This window comes from Notolepis coatsorum (genome assembly GCF_963971535.1).
Source record: "Notolepis coatsorum genome assembly, chromosome: 13".
NCBI lineage: Eukaryota > Metazoa > Chordata > Actinopteri > Aulopiformes > Paralepididae > Notolepis > Notolepis coatsorum.
In genome coordinates this window covers 86,010,812-86,027,661 of record NC_140177.1, presented here as the reverse complement: position 1 = coordinate 86,027,661, position 16,850 = coordinate 86,010,812, and the positions used below count along the sequence as shown (strand labels likewise).

Genomic DNA, 16,850 nt, shown 5'->3' with positions numbered 1-16,850 from the left:
GCACCTCCTCATCCATCACGCTCAACATAGGGGCCCCCCAGGGCTGTGTTCTGAGCCCCCTCCTCTACTCCCTGTACACACATGACTGCGTAGCACAGCGGAACAACAACACCATCATCAAATTTGCTGATGACACAGTAGTGGTGGGCCTGATCTCTGCCAACGACGAAAGGGCCTACCTGGAAGAGGTAGAGAACCTGTCACAGTGGTGTCAGGAGAACTGCCTCTCCCTGAACGTCAGCAAAACAAAAGAGATGATTGTGGACTTCAGGAGGTCGGGGGTCAAGGACTACAGCCCCCTCAGCATCGACGGGGCACCGGTTGAGAGAGTGAACAGTTTCAAGTACCTCGGAGCCCACATATCCGAGGATTTGACATGGACCACACACATTGACAGTGTTGTGAAGAAGGCACGACAACGCCTCTACTTCCTCAAGCGCCTAAGGAAGTTCCAAGTCAGTCAGAAGATCCTTAGGAACTTCTACTCATGTACAATAGAGAGCATCCTGACTGGCAACATCACCTCCTGGTTTGGGAATAGCACTGCACAAGACCGTAGCAGACTACAAAGAGTGACACGTTCAGCCGAACGCACAATTGGAGGGGGGCTTCCCACCCTCCAGAACATTTACAACAAGCGGTGCAAGGGGAAGGCTAAGAGAATTATTAAGGACTCGAGCCACCCGAACAACTGCCTCTTTGAACTGCTGCGGTCAGGCAAGCGATACCGGAGTCTTAAGGCGAGCACAGAAAGACTCAGAAGAAGCTTCTATCCCCAGGCCATCAGGCTGCTAAACGAACAATAAACACTATGCAACAACCATCAAATGCACACAGCACACACACCCACACGCACACACTCACTTAAACAAACAACACACTGCAGCACCCACTCTCCACACTTTAGATCACACAAACACACTTTATATTTATTGATAAAGGATTTGCACTACAACTCGTACACCTACTGTAAATTGTACCTAAATTGCACCTCATCCCATTTCTGCCTTGCACTATATAGTATTGTATATTAGTACACTGCACAGTATTGTATATTATATGGTAACTCAGTTACGTCTATTCTGCATCGAACATTGTACATATGTCTATACTGAACACTGTGACCTCATTTTAATTTTTTTTTTTTTACTTCTAATTTACATGCTATACTATGTTATTTTATTTCATACTTATCTTGTCTTGCACAGTCTCTGGAGCGTAACAGTAAGAAGCATTTTGTATAAAAGTATTCTGTACTTCTGTATGACAACTATTAAAGAAACTTGAAACTTGAAACCCTACCAGAAACATTGGATTAATACTTATGTGCATGCGGCCCTAATGGAAAGGGACACTTCTTTTGCCTGTGGAAACAAGGAGGAAGAGAAGAGAACTAAATGCAATCTCTGCAGTGTAATTATCACAGCAGCCAAAACGGGAATACAAGGAGAAAATAGAGACACAACTAAAACACCAATGACTCACGTAGCATGTGGAAGGGACTATACGATATAGGACCTCAAAGGGAAACCCAGAAGCACAGCTAACATTGCCGCCTCCAGATGAGCTGAACATCTTTTGTGCCCGTTTCAAGGTTAGCAACAGCAACCTCCCAGGGGAAGGGGAATTAAAGGGAGGATTATTCTGTAGCAGTCAGTCTACTGACCATCACCAAAAAAGTGATTTGCCCACCAATTTCCCTACCGGAAAAACAATAGCTACAACACTCCATAGCGCCCTCAATCAACTTGAGGTTGTGGTAATGACAACAGTAGTGATATGTTTGTGATGTGTTTCAATCAGCCTGGCTCCCACAATAAGAAAAATGAAATATAATTTGTGTCCCAGATTAAAAGAAAATGGGGTTACAAACAAGTTGGTTACAAAAGTGTGTGTCCCCCCCCCCCCCCCCCCCCCAGTGGGCACACACAATTTCTAACTTAAAATAAATATCAGTGTCATGTGAAGTTGTTTTCATGATATTATTAAGTTATATTACCAAATACTAGGGGTGGGGGGGGAAATCGATACATAGTAGGGGTGGGCATTTTAAAGAAAATCCAGATCGATTGATCGCATGCTATACTCGATTGATCGTGTATTACTCGAAAAGGGGAAAAAAACGTAAATTTTAATTTTTTTACTTATTTTTGTTCATTCACGTATATATGTTTAAGGAAACCAACAGTTATAATCTTACACATGTGAAAAGATATGTTAAAAAAATTCGATTTTTTTTTATATATTTTTTTCTCATAGCTACGAGTAATCGATTAATTGATTACTCACGCCCATCCCTAATACATAGTACTATCGCGATACTTCATGGCGATACTGTATCGATACAGGGACACCAAGTATCGATATTTAATTTAATTTTTTTTGTATAAGGATCTATCTAGGTCGTCCTCGGACGGGCCCTCCATCGGTGCTTCCAGTCATCCCGATCCTCCATGCATCTGGCTAGCTCGCCGGTGCATTCTGTTCCCGCATCTCTCCTGAGTACGTCCACGTAGGTTAATGTGGGACGTCCTCGTGATCGATGCCCGTGTGTTGGTTCCCACAGCACAAGTTTGCTGGTTGGCATCTCATGATGTATCTGGCAGTGACCTGCCAGCCTCATTCTCCTGACTGCCACTTTCTCGCTCTCCCTTATCACCCCCCCATATAAGTTTGCATTAGTGACATGCTCATCCCTGTTGATGTTGAGCACCAGTGCACCACACGCATCATTCTGGTGTAGCATCCATCCAAGGACTTCTGCAGGGTGGGCTTCAAGGTCCAGCATTCACTGCCATACAAAAGGACAGACTCAACTGTTGCATGAAAGAAGTTGAGCTTGATTTGAAGGGGGAGGTTGGATTTCCACACACTGGTCATGCCGTTCAGAGCCCTCCATGCAAGCGCCTTCCTCACTTTAAGGTCTTGCTCGGAAGGAAGTTGCATTGTTCATTTCAATACCTGTAATAGTACAGTAGTCAACATATGCACACATGTGCATTCAGTTAAGTTGGAATATGACTGTAATACAAACAGTTCAGTTTGGCAGGTACATGCAACACAGATTACAGTGTTTACATCTGTCTGCTTGAGAAAATACCATGTTCTGCAATACAAATTATTGAAGTGAGATGAACAGACTGAACTTTATTTTATTAGATAAAGTTGACAAAGTTTCACTTTGCAGTTGAAAAAAGGTAATAAATTGCAATATATAGCAATATTAATATCGCAATACTCAGCATATCACAATATATTTGGTATCGCAATACTATCGTATCGTGACTCAAGTATCGTGATAGTATCGTATCGTGAGGCCTCTGGTGATTAAATACCCCCCCCCCCCAAAGCCACATGATAATTGGGGGAGGTCCCATTTTAATGTTCACTCAAATCAACTTTGGATTCCTGTCTTTGAAAACATGATACTGTACAAGGACACAGCCACAGGCTAATATATTGTTTACAATACGCAATGCAATAGCAATACAACAACAACAATCCTGAATATTATAAAGCATTTTAGAGTAAAGCCATTGAAGTATGTAAATAAAGACAAGCACAACAGGAGGAAGAGGGAGGACAGCTGTTCCCTCCAAGATTCTGTGAAATCGAAACAAATTGGCAGCAATTTGTTGATTTGACAATTGTATACAGAGATATTGCAGCGCAGAGTAAAGTTGTAAGTTTGTGCAAATACTGCAGAGCTAGGTTAAATTTGCATCAGGCCTACCTAATCCTTGTGCTCACAAAATTGTGACAGGAGGGACTTAATAATAACAGAGCAAACATGAGCTAAAGACAACCAACGCATGCACAAACTCAACCCAATATCCATCTCATTTACGTTTTAGAAATGTTGCCTTTCCCGGTTAATTGCTGCATTATTATCAAATACTGCCACAGAATTTCAACGTAAATTGGTCTGGGTTGCTGACAAGGCTTACACAACAAGTGTTGGTTCTAGTTAGTAATTCAGTGCTGACACCCCTTGTTTTACTCTGGAGGGTTGTCAAAGAAATGCAATAATAAAAAGCTGCAGCTGCTCAGGCATTTGTGCTTGGGTGAGGGCAGACTTGAATTAGCAATGTGAAATTGTGTAGAGCTCCCATGTGTGCATTTTCATTAAAAGTTCTCTCTACTGGAGTACAATACTTGGTAAATTAAATGTCACTCACAAATGCACACCTAATTAATATGCCATTCCAGATCTAAGTACTGTTTTGGTACCTTATTTACCTTTGTTTATTTGCCTCTTCCCAATAATGAACTAAGTGTTGTCCAATTAACAATTTAGCTGCTTAATATTCCAGATAATCTGTGCATCATCAGACAAATAATATAGCCATAAACAAATCCCTCACTCATCTTAAAATGGTAATGAGGCAACAGTGGTTCAGGAGATAGAGCGTTGTCTGGTAATGGGATTGTTCCTGGTTAGATTATGGCTCCTCCCGGCAGCGTGTCGAAGTATCTTTGAGCAAGACACTCAACTCCTAACTGCTCCTGATGAGCAGGTTGGCACTTTGAATGGCTGAGACCAACATTTGTACAATAATTTTAATTTAATTTAATTTTTAACTTTTTCTGTATTTTTGCTCCCATCCCAATTTAGTCGTTATGCCAATTCCCTTCCTGGTTGTTGCGCGCATTCCCCCGATTTCGGCCTAGGGAGGGTGTAGAACTATCATTCAGTTGATAATAGAAAATAATAGAATAGAAAGAGTATATGAAAATAAATTCCTGGGTGTGATTTTAGACCATAAACTCTGCTGGAAACCCCATATAGAATATGTGAGGGCTAAGATGGCAAAGAGCATCTCAATTATTAGTAAGGTGAGACATGTACTCAATCCCAACTCATTGCACACTCTGTACTGTGCAATGATCTTGCCTTACCTGCATTACTGCACAGAGGTATGGGGTAACACATACAAAACAACCATAAATACATTGACTATCCTACTAAAAAGAGCAATAAGAGTAATAAACAATGCAGGATATCGGGACCACACACACACACACACACACACACACACACTGTTTCTACAATCACACATTTTGAAGTTCATTGATATGGTAAACTTTAAAACTCTGCAAGTTATGTACAAAGCAAGAAATAATCAATTACCGGTAAATGTAAGAAGCAAATTGAACTTCAAAAAACCTGTGATGAAAACCAACCTGAAAATAATGTGTATATCCTCTTACGGAGCCACCCTGTGGAATGGGCTAGACTAGAGGATGAACTAAAATATTGTGAAAACATAAATCACTTCAAATCTAGACTAAAAAAATCTATTTTTGATAGGTACAGAAGGGAAGAAGAGCTTTAATTGCATATAAAAAATAAAAAATACATATGAGACTGTACTGTGCGCTATATCATATCACATTATATAATCATATTATAGTTAATTTGTATATTATATTGAACTATATTTGCAGTATATGCTATTATATTATGGTACTATATTATATTGTATATATCATGTACTATATATCTCACATCACATTATGTATGTATGTGCTGTATACACTATTATGTACTATATACTATTATACAACGGCATTTGTATAATACGGTTTGTCTTTAGAGCAGGGCGATAGACCACCAGCCCTGGTTCCAAACTCTAACCTTAACCAACTTCGAAAGAGGGCCTAAACTTAACCAGTTGGAAACAAGGCGGACAGTAATAAAATTAGCAATCAATCAATTCAATAACCCACGCTCACTTAAAACAGCGCACCTCCCAGCTGCTTCTATAGAAAGTAGGTTTTTAAAAAAATAAATAAAATAGGGCAAAGAAAACTTTTTTTTCCCTATAGGGCAAAGAAAACTTTTTTTAATTTGTTTTACCAACTTTCTATAGAAGCATCTAAGAATGAAGTTCTATAGAAAATAGGTTAAAAACTAAAAAAAAGTTGGATGTGTTAGTTTGTTGGATGTCTAGGTGAAAGACAGTTGGATGTGTTAGTTTGTTGGATGTCTAGGTGAAAGACAGTTGGATGTGTTAGTTTGTTGGATGTCTTAGTTGAAAGACAGTTGGATGTGTTAGTTTGTTGGATGTCTTAGTTGAAAGACAGTTGGATGTGTTAGTTTGTTGGATGTCTTAGTTGAAAGACAGTTGGATGTGTTAGTTTGTTGGATGTCTTAGTTGAGAGACAGTTGGATGTGTTAGTTTGTTGGATGTCCTACTGAGAACAGTTGGATGCACTTCCGAGCTGCTTCCACATGGAGGCAACTTCTCTTTTTTTCTTTTTTGGGAACAACTTTTTCTGGCGGATGGTTTTTTCAATAAATCTTCAATTAATGTGTGTTTATTGTATAGCAATAAGGTTGGATGAATGTGCCAGTTGTATAAAAGCATTACACCACTTGTAGTCATGGATTGTGAAAATTAGACCATGCCTAGGGGGGTCTAACAACCCTCGGCTGCGCCTCAGGCCTAACGACCACCCCTAGGCATGGTCTAATTTTCACAATCCACTCCTGCGCGTGATGTAATGCTTAATTATATACTGCAGGTATACTATACTGTAATGTGTACTGTAATGTGTACTATATGTGTGTACTGTAATGTCTACTATGTATGTATGTAAATGAAGAAAAAAAAATTATAATAATGAAACGTAAGTCTTGAGGGGTAGGGCCCGACAAGCCTAGTGCTTCTCCCTAGCCCGTTTCGGACAATTGGACAATGCTGCAATAGCAGCTGGTAAAACTTTAGTGATTTATAGAATGACCGTTGTTATGTGTCCAAAGCCCGAAATAAAAAATAACTGAACTGAACTGAACTGAACTGAACTACCACATGCCTCCTCCGATACATGTGGAGTCAGCCAGCCGCTTATTTTCACCTGACAGCGAGGACTCTCACTGGGGGAATGTAACGCGTGCGGAGGTTCACGCTATTTCCCCCCGATCCTCTCCCTGCTGAACAGGCGCCCCGACCGACCAGTAGGAACTGCAGTTTACAACGACCAGGACAAATACCCCGCCGGCTTCCCACCCGCTAACACTACCAATTGTGTTAGTAGGGACGACTGACCTAGCCGGAGGTACCGCTGACAGCTGTATTCGATCCCAGAGTCTCTGCGGTGGTAGGCGAGTGCATTCTCCACTGCGCTACCCAGCCGCTCCAATATATTCAATATACAATTGAACAATAATATAATATCTATATCACAAAGGGTGTATTATGAGCATTTGTATAATAACATTGAGTGAAATAGTGATATAGAAGCAATTCTAGAATATAAAGATATTGTTGAGTAGGAAGTCCAATTGGAAGTATTATTCAATACTGTTATAGAGCTACTAAAAGTGTTATATTAGTATAGGTAATAGTTACTTGAAACTAAACTGTAGGCTAGGGCAATTTACTGTTATAAACTAAAATCGCAATCTATGTTAGCCATATCATACCGCCCCAATAGAAAGAGTGACGATGCAGCAGAAATGTAATTAAGCAATAGAACAGGAGTGTGTTCATCAAATCATCATCATAGATCATCAAATCATAGATAATCTCAGCCATGATGCTATTACTAACACACATCGAGTGTTTGCTACCTCTGCCAAGGATTGCTTTTACCAACATGTTGTCTGTCTGTTTGTCTGTGAACAACATATTTCAAAAAGTTATCACCAGATTGCCATACAATTTGCTGTGAATGTTCATGACCCCTAGAGAAATACTACATGACCTTTCCTCTAGTGCCTCTAGAGCTTATCTCCTGACCATAGTCATACTATCACAGAAATGATACCCAAAGATGTGGCTTCTCATGGACACATGTGTCATAAGGACATGGTGTCCACCATAATGGATTTTTACTCATCCTATGCTGTTCACCTGATCTTGTTCTCCTGACACTTGCTGTGTGGCATCTATGGGACCAACATCTTTTAAATGTAAGCTATAATTTAGATCAGCCCTTCCTAAACTGATGGTCGCGACTAGGGCTGTAAAGGTACACGTATCCATACCGAACCGTTTCAGTGTGTACCGTACCGTACCGAACGGCTGTGTACCGAATGAATACAACGGTATGTTAACCACTAACGACCACCCACCATGGGCTGTTTTTTTCACAATCAAATATAATTATTATTATATATATTTTTTTACAAGTTGATTATTAATTTCAATATATAATATTTGTTGACAGCTCTACAAGTACAATTAGTTACTGCACACTACATCACCCCTGAGTGGAACATGGAAAGCCAAACTTCCCCCCACTGTACCGAAAACCCATACCGAACCTTGACTTCAAAACCGAGGTACATACCGTACCGTGGTTTTTGTGTACCGTTACACCCCTAGTCACGACCAATGTTTGTATTGCTTCGCCAATTGGCAGAGTAAAATGCATAACAATTCCATGATATGTAAATAAATGTTCCTAATTCAAATAGAAGAAGAGTGTTCTCCATTAGATAGATGTAAGTTTCAGTCTTTGTTTTTGTATAAGTAAATGTTCAAAAGAGAGAGAGAGAAATGATACTTTGTAGGTCAGTTGCCTCTCCACTGGCACAGTCTAGTTCAGCACCACAGAGAGTGGCATTGCCCCTTGAACACTCACTGTTTCTGTGTGAGCCACTGTTAGCCACTGCTAACAAGCAGAGAGGAGACTTGCTGTGATGTCAGAGGGAACTGACATCCCAGCCTCATTATGTGCCAAGAAATGCCTTAGTGTGAGAGCATTTTGGATATCTCAAAAAATTTCCAGGGGGTTGTCTCTTCAAGATCATCCCTGTTTTCCCAAGTCAAGGTAAACAACGTAACTAAACATACTACGTTGGCCCAAAACAGTTGCAGTAACCTCACCCTGGAGCAGTGCATAGCAGATAAGTCCTCCTTTCATTCAAGTTGATCTCCCGTACATTCTGTATATATTCCAATTTAACCAACCATTATGAATGATTGTTCAGTAGCCAAACATTAACTATAACAACTAACTGGATAGTTGATGAGGATAATAGTTCAGTGCATTAGCTATATTAGAAATATTCTAAAATCATTAAGTTTGCTAATAGGCCCGTGCGCCTGTGTGTGTGTGTGTGTGTGTGTGTGTGTGTGTGTGTGTGTGTGTGTGTGTGTGTGTGTGTGTGTGTGTGTGTGTGTGTGTGTGTGTGTGTGTGCGTGCGTGTGTGGTTTGTGAACCCCTGATTTAGATAGTTGATAGGCCAAACTGTATGATCCCCAGATCCAATCGTATTTTGAATAAATGCAAAAAAAGTGATATGATACTCATGAACGTTAAACTAGGCCTCATGTATAAATGCACCCCTTATCTTAACCCTAACCTTAACCAAAGTCTCTCTCAAAAGAAGTCTGCTCACTCTGCCGCCATCTTCAGATCCTCATCATTCAGATCACAATTGAAAACCCATCTGTTCAAACTCGCATATTCACTATAACCTCCATCACTGCCCAATACCCCTGCTGTTTGTTTGTCTGTTATTTTAACTTCACTGTTTTTTATACTTCTTGTTGTTTATCTTATTCTTTTCTTAACCTTGTCTTTTAACTGCCTTGCTTACTGGGCATACTCACTATAACTGCACCCTGTGTGTCATTGTTTTATATTTCATATGTTTACATTGTTTGTCTTGTTTTTAACTCCACTGACACTTTTGCCAAGATCATTATTTTAATCTTGACTGTTCTGTTGTTATGCACTGTAAGGTGACCTTGAGTGTTTTGAAAGGCGCCTCCAAATAAAATGTATTATTATTATTATTATTATTATTATTATTATTATTATTATTATTATTATTATTATTATTATTATTATTATTATTATTATTATTATTATTATTATTATTATTATTATTATTATTATCTTGATAACGGCAAATAAGCCCCTATGGCCCGCAGATACAATTGAATTTCTGACAAATGCATGCTTAACAGGAAGTGATGTGTTACTTGTTGGTTTCCGAGAGAAGAGGACCACTGTGGCCCAGATCTTGGCCTTGAGGAGAATCGAGGAGGTGAAGAAGAACAATCTGACAGCGGTACTGTGCTTTATCGAAAAGGCATTTGACTCGATACACAGAGCCGTGATGATGAAGATACTCAAGGCCTACGGAGTTCCTCCCAATCTACTCTGGGCCATAGGGACCATGCACATGGGTACAAGGGCCAAGGTGATAAACCCAGACAGCAACAGTGAAGAGTTTGACATCCTGGCTGGTGTGATGCAAGGGTACACCCTTGCCCCCTTCCTTTTCATCATAGTCCTCGACTATGCGCTCAGGGAGGCCATCAATGGATGGGTGCAGGAACTTGGTCTCACAATAACCCCAAAGAGATTGAGACGACACCCCGCTGTAGTCCTAACAGACCTGGATTACGTGGACGACATCAGCCTGCTCTCTGACCGCATAGAGCAGGCACAGGAACTCCTGTGCAGAGTGGAGACGGAGTGCGCCAAGGTTGGCCTAAGGCTAAATACCAAGAAAACCGAGGTCATAATGGATAATGGATCATCCACCTCTAACAACAACAGGAGGCACTGCTCTAAAGGAAGTCAGTGTCTTCAAATACCTGGGCTTGTGGGTCAACTCGTCTGAGCAAGACCTTAATGTGAGGAAGGCGCTTGCATGGAGGGCCCTGAACGGCATGACCAGTGTGTGGAAATCCAACCTCCTCCGTCAAATCAAGCTCAGCTTCTTTTATGCAACAGTTGAGTCTGTTCTTCTGTATGGCAGTGAATGCTGGACCCTGAAGCCCACCCTGCAGAAGTCCCTGGATGGGTGCTACACCAGAATGATGCGTGTGGTGCTTGACATCAACAGGGATGAGCATGTCGCTAATGCAAACTTGTATGGGGGGGGGGGCTAAGGGTGAGCGAGAAAGTGGCAGTCAGGAGAATGAGGCTGGCAGGTCACTGTCAGAGCCTTGGCAGAGGTGTGCACTTATTTAGTTAAAATATGTATGTATCATTTGTATTCATCATTATATTTATTTATCTCATTAATTATATATATATTTGGGGGGGTCATTGATTGATACTTAAGAAATACAGATCATTCGGCTACATCTTCTAAAATGCGACTATTTTGTCTGAAGTTATTTAAAAACGTCAATATAGAGACTTCAAGGCTTTGCATTTTTTTTTATGATAGCAATCATTTTGCAAGAGCATTTTTAAATGGTGTAGGCCTATACATATTTAATTTTACAATAAAGCATGTATGAACTCCCTTTTTGAATCAAGCAACCCAGGGGGTCATGTTTACTGACTTCCCCTGGTGTGCAAACAAGTCATTAACCTCCACTGCTCACATTCAAATGTTTTACCAACCAATTACTCATAAAGCATACACTTTCAGTGGAATGCATTTGGACGAAATGATGGATTGGGTCAAGCATGCACGGCTAGCCTATTACACTCTTCTACAATCTATCAGGGGGGGGGAGAAATACTTGTCACACATCTCTCTCTCTCTATAGAGAATGTGTGTCCACTCTAAAGATCATCGCCTTTTCAGAAGCATGGACAGTGGACAGCAGGGTAGTTCTACAATCTAAAGAAACTTTCCATGCAGCCTTTGGTCAGACATTCTATTCGATAGAGCAGTGACATTTTGTCAAGCCATGTAGGCAATATTAGCAATAAAATCACAGGGATGAATTGAAGTTAAAGAGTATATACTTTATAAATAGTGGTTTACTGTTTACTGTCTTCCTCCTCGGGTCATGAATATGCAAAGAAAGGTTCATGGCAATACAGCCGTTACATTTTGAGATATCTCATTTGCAGGACTTACAGACATACAGTACAACAAATGGGACTGATTACAGAACCTCCTTTGCAGAGGAAATTCACGTGTAATAAGTTTTGATTGGCCTGAGTGTATTAGATATACATGAATTTACAATTGTGTCATTGAAATAAATTGTATCATATCAGGATCATATTGTGATGAAATTATAAGGTTGTGATATAGTTTATCTAAATCAATGATAATAACCACATGTTAACTAAAATGCTCTCAAAAAGGGATCTTCGATGTTTGAGGGGATTTAGTTTGATATCACACTTTACATTACCATGCAGTTAATTGTGATGATCAGCTATTTCATTATTTCTCTTGAACAGATATTGTGAGATGATTATTGTGATTATATGAATTCCTTACATATCACCCAACCCTACTGGGAAATGCATAATATTCCTTCCCTTCTACACATTATCAGATCAAAAACATTATGTTAGCTAGGTTCTAATTAAAAACAAACCAAATAGACAGCAATACCTTTAGTCTGTTTTATCTCTTTTTTCAGATGGATCAATGAGCCAAGGATTGTTGGCTGTGATCCAAGAGAATGAAGAAGTTGGATGCAGAATCTCCCATCAGTAGGTAGGTAGGTACAGATTCAGAGCCAAGTAGGAGGAGTATACAGACACATTTGAACTAAAGAGGGCAGGTGCTGAGCAGAAAGTAAGCCAATACTGAAAATAAACACAAAATAAAGAGCTTGCACACTGCAGGGCTTCAATGTCCACGTATGTATTACACTAAAGTAGTAACGTTTCAAACACACCTGTTCTTCATTAGACCAAAGATATGGTCTGATGAAGAGCAAGTGGTGCTCGAAACGTTACTAGCTGGATGCAATAAGTGGACATCAGAGCCCTGCTGTTTATTTTGTGTTTATTCATAGATTTAGAGGCACCCTTGGTGTGTGTGTGTGTTCTCTAGCATGGCCTGTCAGTCACCCCTGATGTGTGTGTGTTCTCTAGCATGGCCTGTCAGTCACCCCTGATGTGTGTGTGTTCTCTAGCATGGCCTGTCAGTCACCCCTGATGTGTGTGTGTTCTCTAGCATGGCCTGTCAGTCACCCCTGATGTGTGTTCTCTAGCAGGGCCTGTCAGTCACCCCTGATGTGTGTTCTCTAGCATGGCCTGTCAGTCACCCCTGATGTGTGTTCTCTAGCATGGCCTGTCAGTCACCCCTGATGTGTGTTCTCTAGCATGGCCTGTCAGTCACCCCTGATGTGTGTTCTCTAGCATGGCCTGTCAGTCACCCCTGATGTGTGTTCTCTAGCATGGCCTGTCAGTCACCCCTGATGTGTGTTCTCTAGCACGGCCTGTCAGTCACCCCTGATGTGTGTTCTCTAGCATGGCCTGTCAGTCACCCCTGATGTGTGTTCTCTAGCATGGCCTGTCAGTCACCCCTGATGTGTGTTCTCTAGCCTGTCAGTCACCCCTGATGTGTGTTCTCTAGCCTGTCAGTCACCCCTGATGTGTGTTCTCTAGCATGGCCTGTCAGTCACCCCTGATGTGTGTTCTCTAGCATGGCCTGTCAGTCACCCCTGATGTGTGTTCTCTAGCATGGCCTGTCAGTCACCCCTGATGTGTGTTCTCTAGCATGGCCTGTCAGTCACCCCTGGTGTGTGTTCTCTAGCATGGCCTGTCAGTCACCCCTGATGTGTGTGTGTTCTCTAGCATGGCCTGTCAGTCACCCCTGATGTGTGTTCTCTAGCAGCATGGCCTGTCAGTCACCCCTGATGTGTGTGTGTTCTCTAGCATGGCCTGTCAGTCACCCTGATGTGTGTGTGTTCTCTAGCATGGCCTGTCAGTCACCCCTGATGTGTGTTCTCTAGCATGGCCTGTCAGTCACCCCTGATGTGTGTTCTCTAGCATGGCCTGTCAGTCACCCCTGATGTGTGTTCTCTAGCCTGGCCTGTCAGTCACCCCTGATGTGTGTTCTCTAGCATGGCCTGTCAGTCACCCCTGATGTGTGTTCTCTAGCATGGCCTGTCAGTCACCCCTGATGTGTGTGTGTTCTCTAGCATGGCCTGTCAGTCACCCTGATGTGTGTGTTCTCTAGCATGGCCTGTCAGTCACCTTGATGTGTGTTCTCTAGCATGGCCTGTCAGTCACCCCTGATTTTTCAGCCCGACTTGTCAGTCACTACTAGATAGTAAATATAATCTCCATACCCACATTATTCTCTATTCTCTAGTCTTAGGATGACCAGCCTGAGGTGTAAAACCCTGATGTTTATCACTAACATGTATGAGAAGGCCTATCGGGAGGAGGTTGATGAACTGGCACGCTGGTGCCGGGATAACAGCCTACTCCTGAACATTGGTAAAACCAAAGAGATGATCGTGGATTTTAGGAGAATACAGCAGCACGCCATTGTGGATAAATGGGGCTATCGTGGACAGGGTGAGCAGTTTCAAGTACCTGGGAGTCCACATCACAGAGGACCTGACATGGTCAACACACATAGATTCTGTGGTGAAAAAGGCGAAACAGCGCCTCTATCACCTGAGACAGTTAAGGAAGTTCAGAGTATCGGGGAAGATACTCCACTCCTTCTATTCCGGGGCTGTAGAGAGCATTCTGACTGGAAACATCACTGCCTGGTTTGGAAATAGCACGGCCCAGGACAGGAAGGCCCTACAGAGAGTGGTGCGCTCAGCAGAGCGTACTACGGGTATTGCACTACCACCCCTGCAGGACTTATATAACAGGAGGTGCAAATCCATGAGCCTGCAGAATAATGAAGGACCCTCACCACCCCAACAACAGCCTGTTCAAGCTGCTGTGGTCAGGCAAGCACCTACGCACACACGCTACAAAAACAGAGAGACTTCGGCTCAGCTTCTTCCCTCAGGACATCAGAACACTGAACACTGAACTCTCCACACACAAGTACACATGAGCACACACAACACACATGCTGCAATTGCTTTAAACAAATTTTCACTTTAAACTAAATGGAAAAGTCACTTTAAAGGAATGAGGAATATAAAAGTAACTTTAAGGAAAGAACAGATGTGGTTCTTGTATAGTATAGTTTAGATATAGTAAGTATAGCATAATGATGGAGTTAAAATTGTATATTGTATAGTAGTGTACATATGAACCAGTGCCCTCTCATGAATTTAGCATGTCTATTTTTATCATGCACATCTTATGTCTTATGTCTTCTTATTACCTGTTTTTTTGTATGTCTATTTTTATTATTGTAGTATTGCACAATCGATGCAGGCATTTCACTGTATGCCCTGGCATGTATGTGACAAATAAACCTCTTGAATCTTGAATCTCCTGAATCTTCTATTGAGATTCAATCTAAACAGAATACTATAGAATCATATCAACACATGTACTCAATCTAAGCACATTGCACATTGACTTAATAGCCTGCTCTACACATATTGCAAATGCAACCAGACTCAAAATCGATCAGAATTGAACTAAATACAAATGCTGAAAACAAATATTCTGACAAATGTAATATGACATTTTACACTAGTATAGGCCACTGCAGTCTAACCCCTAGACCATACAGTATTCTACAACATGGCTGGGGTCAATGCCCATCAATCAACCTGAATGGAGTGTTCTATCCAATATGTGTGTTTATTTGTATTTTGAAGAAAATGCATGCCCCAAATTGCTTGTGTGCTCGTGTGTGGGGGGAGGGGGGGGGGTGTAGGAATTGAACACAGATGAACAAGATGAAACACAATGTAACAAGGCAGACCATTACTCAAAATGACTGCATGTGCATGTCAGAACTATGGCAGCAGTGTTCATTTAGATCAGCGCCTTTTCAGAACCATGGACAGCGGCCAGCAGGGTAGTTCAAACTAAAGCAACTTTCCATTCGATAGAGCAGTGATATTTAGTCGAGCCAAATGAAATGTTGTGATGCAAACTGTTGGCGCCAATGAATTACAAACACGATGCATACTAGGCTATATTATAGCAATAATAACATTCAGTTAAAGAATATCTACTTTGTAAATAGTGGCAGTGTTGCATGCACCTGTTACCATGTGTGGGTTAGTTGTCACTTGTGTTTCACTTACATGTGTCACAGGGAACACATGCGTATGTATAATACATGCTTTACATATCCACATAAATAGCTTTAAGATAGCTTTGATAAGTGGGGTCTCATATAAATGTGGATATTGCAAGGGGAAATACATGGATGCTGTTAGCAGCAGGATGCTATGCGGCCTATATGCTACTAACTGGCTTGTAGCACAGCACAAAGTTGTCAATACAGGGCGCTAGGCCAATTAGCAGCATTGATTCGTTTATTACACAATCAAACAGTGGTGGTTGTATCAGGGATAATCGTTAATTGTAATAGTGCGATACGGCACAATGGTAAAATGGAGTAGAGTGGCAACAGACAATGTTAGCCGGGCCTATAGGCTATCAGTTGGAGAAAGATGCTCACTTTGGGAGAGCTCAGGTGTAATAATAACAAGTCGGCAATCATCCCAAACAAGCAGCCGCCGTACGACCCGCGGCGATTTGAGATAGAAACAGCGGGTGGTATCAAATGGAACAACTCACCTAACACGAAAAACGGGAGCTCTGTGTTTTCCAAGTCGTCAACTACCACGATCTCTCCCGGAAAATCATTTCGGACCGAAAACAGCAGCTTGGGCTCGGAGGCCGACGGGCTATGCATGATGCTGAGGTCGTTCTCTCTCAGAAACGGCAGCGCCGACACCGTCACGCTCTTCATCTTGCATTCCATGTCTTGACCATGGTCTTCGTGGCCGTGCAGACCTTGAATTTGTCCGGCTTCGAAAGATAGAAGGATCCATGCGACCGACAACAACATTGGCCCCATGTCGATGCTGCTCGCCATCATCGCCGATGCTTGCTCCGTTTCCTACAGTATAGCCCCGCTCTCGCTCTCTCTCGCACACACACACTCTCACAGTAGTGGAAGCAGCTTCAGCACCACAGCCAAGCGGAGAGGAGGGCGACAGCGGCGGAGCAGATACGCGGGTTGCGGCGTGTCAAAGATACTAAGCGGCTCTCAGTAGGCTAGTTCCTCACAC

General features: G+C 41.8%; 1 protein-coding gene across 1 annotated transcript in view; it reads right to left on the bottom strand.

Annotated features, from left to right (window-relative positions):
* The window catches only part of astn1 (astrotactin 1), a gene marked incomplete at both ends in the record, with an annotated part of 1,409,859 nt that extends 1,393,223 nt beyond the window's left edge, over positions 1–16,636 (bottom strand). The window contains one exon of the mRNA XM_084327731.1: positions 16,354–16,636. Within this exon, the coding sequence (XP_084183857.1) occupies positions 16,354–16,636 (283 nt within the window). The remainder of the gene's footprint in view (positions 1–16,353) is intronic.
* Positions 16,637–16,850: the final 214 nt, after the last annotated feature.